The sequence below is a fragment of the Apis dorsata genome, unplaced genomic scaffold (genome assembly GCF_000469605.1).
Source record: "Apis dorsata unplaced genomic scaffold, Apis dorsata 1.3 scaffold_169, whole genome shotgun sequence".
Taxonomy (NCBI): Eukaryota; Metazoa; Arthropoda; class Insecta; order Hymenoptera; family Apidae; genus Apis; species Apis dorsata.
In genome coordinates, this window is record NW_006263457.1 from 416,209 (window position 1) to 419,744 (window position 3,536).

The 3,536-nt window shown below is 51.0% G+C and overlaps 1 protein-coding gene across 1 annotated transcript in view; it reads right to left on the reverse strand.

The window, feature by feature from the left end:
- The window catches only part of LOC102680516 (RB1-inducible coiled-coil protein 1), a 44,263-nt gene that overhangs the window by 1,622 nt on the left and 39,105 nt on the right, over positions 1-3,536 (reverse strand). The window contains exons 6-9 of the mRNA XM_006614040.2: positions 2,658-3,536; positions 2,373-2,590; positions 1,670-2,297; positions 1-456 (exon numbers count right to left, since the gene is read on the reverse strand). The exon at positions 1-456 is cut by the window's left edge and continues 297 nt beyond it; the exon at positions 2,658-3,536 is cut by the window's right edge and continues 7 nt beyond it. Coding sequence (XP_006614103.1) covers positions 1-456; positions 1,670-2,297; positions 2,373-2,590; positions 2,658-3,536 — 2,181 coding nt within the window. The remainder of the gene's footprint in view (positions 457-1,669; positions 2,298-2,372; positions 2,591-2,657) is intronic.

Below are 3,536 nucleotides of genomic sequence, written 5' to 3' on the forward strand. Positions count from 1 at the left end.
CTGCTCCAAAGCCTCCTCCAGCTGTTGGTGAAGACGCGTTTGCAGATCCCTCATCTCCGTTTGCTCGTTCTCCAACTTTTGCCGCATGGTCGATATCAGACGCTCGTGCTCGGCCAGCTCGGTCTCCTTCTCCATCACGCTTCGTTTCAACGTGCATATCTCCTCCTCGCGATTCTCCATCATCTTCTTCACGTCCGCCATCTCGAGCTCGTGGTCCACCGTCAACTCTTGCTCCCGTTCTCGAAGGCGGCGGTCGCACTCGCGCGTGTACAACGACAGAGCCTCGCGAACTTGCTCGGTCGTCTCGGAGAAACCGGTCGCCCCCTCGTCCGATCGATCCCTGAGAACGGCCAACTCCTGGCGAACGGACCTCAACGCCTCGTACACCACAGCCTTCATCGTTTTCAAGATGGAACGAAGCCTCTCCACCTCTTCCCGGGTGTTCCCAAGATTCTCCTGAAACGTCGACCGTCACAAATGCGTCGATGAGTACAGGGGAAGGAAAGCGTGTCCTCGCATGAAAAACGTGGCAAGAAAAAAGACAACTATTCACGATCAAATATCGTAATATAATATCGTTCACAGGCGTGAAATAAAGAAAGAAAGTAAAGAGAATTAAGAGAGTTGTTAGCGAGTAGGGGAAAATAGGGAGAGAGAGAGAGAGAGAGAGAGAGAAGTTAGATTCGACGAAGAAGAGCAAGAAGAAGATCCCAAAAAAATGTGTGAGTCGAGTAGCGCGATGATTATTCGAATGATGGCAAACGATAGTCCGATTCGAATCGAAGTCGTCGCTTTAACTCTGAAAATCCGTGTCATATCTCTCTCGTCTTTCGATTCGAAATATCGTCTCGAGGAAAAAACGTACTTCGGGAACGTGGGAACGGGAGTTATCGAGTGCGACGGCAGCTATCCTGTAAAAAAAATCAAAAGACACACGCACTCACAGAGGGACGACACGACACGCGGCCGGCTAATCAAGTTAACGTAAAACGAATACGCAAGCATGTTCTAGAGAGAAAGGTTGGCGTGGACAACTCGTGAAGAAAGAACTCATGGCAGGCAAGAGATACATACCCACACGACTTTGAAAATTACTTTGCAATAAGTCAGCGCTAATAGCTTACTGGATAGCGAATGTAAAGACAATGACAACGAAAGTTACCTAGAAACCACAGAAAGGGAAAGTAAGTGGACATAAAAATTCAAGTAAGCGGACAACGTCTAATAAAAAAAAAAAAATATACCTTTTCTTAAAAACGTTTGCACGAAAAATATGTATATATAATATATATATATATATCACAAAGTATATCATTAATACATATATATACTCTATTTTATATATATATATATATACAATATATACAGAATTACAAGATAGGAGGATGGCGTAGAGAAAATGATATACACATAGACAAGGAAAACGAGGAGTACACGAGTCAAAAATTGGGAATACTAATTTCGAATATGTGTAAAGCAAACAAGTATATGTACCATATACACATACATATATATATATATATATATCTCGTAGGAGGGATCGAGGATACGTGTATATATATATATATATACATACATACATACATATATATATATATATATTAGCGGTAATGGAACGTTTACGGCTACGACTACAAGGTCTGTTAGCGAGCTGTAAGTCGTCCAGTACCTGGAGAAGGGAAACGATAGCCTGGTGCTGGCCGTCGGCGGGATGCTCGCTGAGGCTGCTCGGCAGAGACTCGTCCATGTAAAATTCGGTAGCCATGAAGTCGGTAGGCCCAACTCCCACGGACGGGCTGCTACCGCCGCTGCCGGACAGCTGGTGGCGTTGCTGCTGCTGGCCGTCGCACATCACGGACCGTGACAGGGAGGAGGGGGGATTCGGGCTTAGGGAGTTGGGCTCCTCGGCGGCCATCGTGGCCGATGGCGTCTCGTGATATTTGGTAAGACAGTTCGTAGTAGCACGGTGAAGCAAACAGCTCGACTCGCCGTTCTCGGCGCACTCGGTTAACGGGCTCAGTTGAGCTGGACGCTCGCTCACGGACAGACTGGGGAAATGGAAGGATCCAGGCTCGCTCGAGGAGGATGACCGGTTCGTCAGGTCCGCGACTTTCGAATTAAGCGGGGATACGTTAGTCGAGGTCGAGGAAGCGGGGGAGACGCTTCGCGAGGCACCAACCTCCAATTGCTTCTGGCGCATTTGTTTCGCGCCATCGAAGGACTCCGGTTTAGAGTCCGTGGCGCCCTGCCCGATCTTCTCGAACTCCTCCGTGTCCGTCTCCGATTCGAAACCACCCCTGGAAGAAGAGAAGAAAGCTCGGGGTAATCCTTTCCCTCCTCTGGGAAATTTTCTTCTTCGGGGATCCGAATACCTGTCGAACAACATCGGTGCCCTGGCTCCTCGTTCCTGCTCCTTGGCGGCCACGTCCACGCGCATCGAAGCGCTGTCCTTCTCCTTGTTGTTCTCGTCCGTGCTGGTAAGACTCTTCGAGAGGAAGAACTGAGTGATGCTGTTCAAATCTGGCGACGAGATGGTGAGCGCCAGATCGGGTAGCTGGGATCTAAGAGATTCCATATCCTCCGCCGTCAACTGCAACGACCATCGTAATAATCGACCTCTCCTCGACAATGAGAATATACATAAACCTAAGTTATACCTTTGGCAATCCGTTATCGAAGACGGATGGCGCCTGGGTGGCGAATGGCGGTGGCGTGTCTTCAAGGCCGGGGAACAAGGTGTTGAGGAAGTGGCCGTCGAATTTACTCTGAAACTCCCTCCTGCGAGCCAACTCCTCGCTGTGAACGGTGAGCAATTGGCAGGCCAAGTTGCTGGCCCACACCAGGAAAGCCTGCGAGAACGTTCTCCTGCGAACGACCTCGGCCACGGCGTTCATGTACATCTGCGGCGCGAGATGGATCTGCTGCAGCACCTCGAGGTGCCTTCTCAAACGTTTCAGGCTCTCGTGATACATGACCAACTTGCCGTCCACCTCCATCATCTTGTTCTCCACGTACATGATCCACTTGAGCCGATGATAGATGTTCACCGACAGCTCCTCCTTCGCCTTCGTGCACCTACGCCTGATGTCGCGCAACTTGTTGTGGTTCTGCAGCATGACGAGCAGCTGGCGCCTGTGCGACGTGCACAGGTCGGGAAGCACGCTCGCGTCGCCCAAGTTGTTCGCCCGGCTCTGATTCTGGAGGAAACCCTGGGCGAGCTCCCCCTGCTCCTGGACCAGCTTCTTCGTCTGCGCCATCAGCTGCTCCAAAGCGAACAACCTCTCGCCCAGCCCCTTGATCTCCTTCATATCCTGCTTGTTCGCGCTGTCTATGGCCGCGTTCACCTCGGCCTTCAACGCCTCCATCACCCTCTCGTCGAACTGCTCCAGACCCCTCGAACACTGTTCCGCCACCTGCTCCAGACTGCTTTGATTGTCTTTCGCCGAGATCCATCGAAGCAGGCTCAGAACCTTCTCCCTCCCCTCGGAGTCCTTCTCGGGCTGACTCGGCTGCTCGTCCGGGCTCAGCAAACCCTC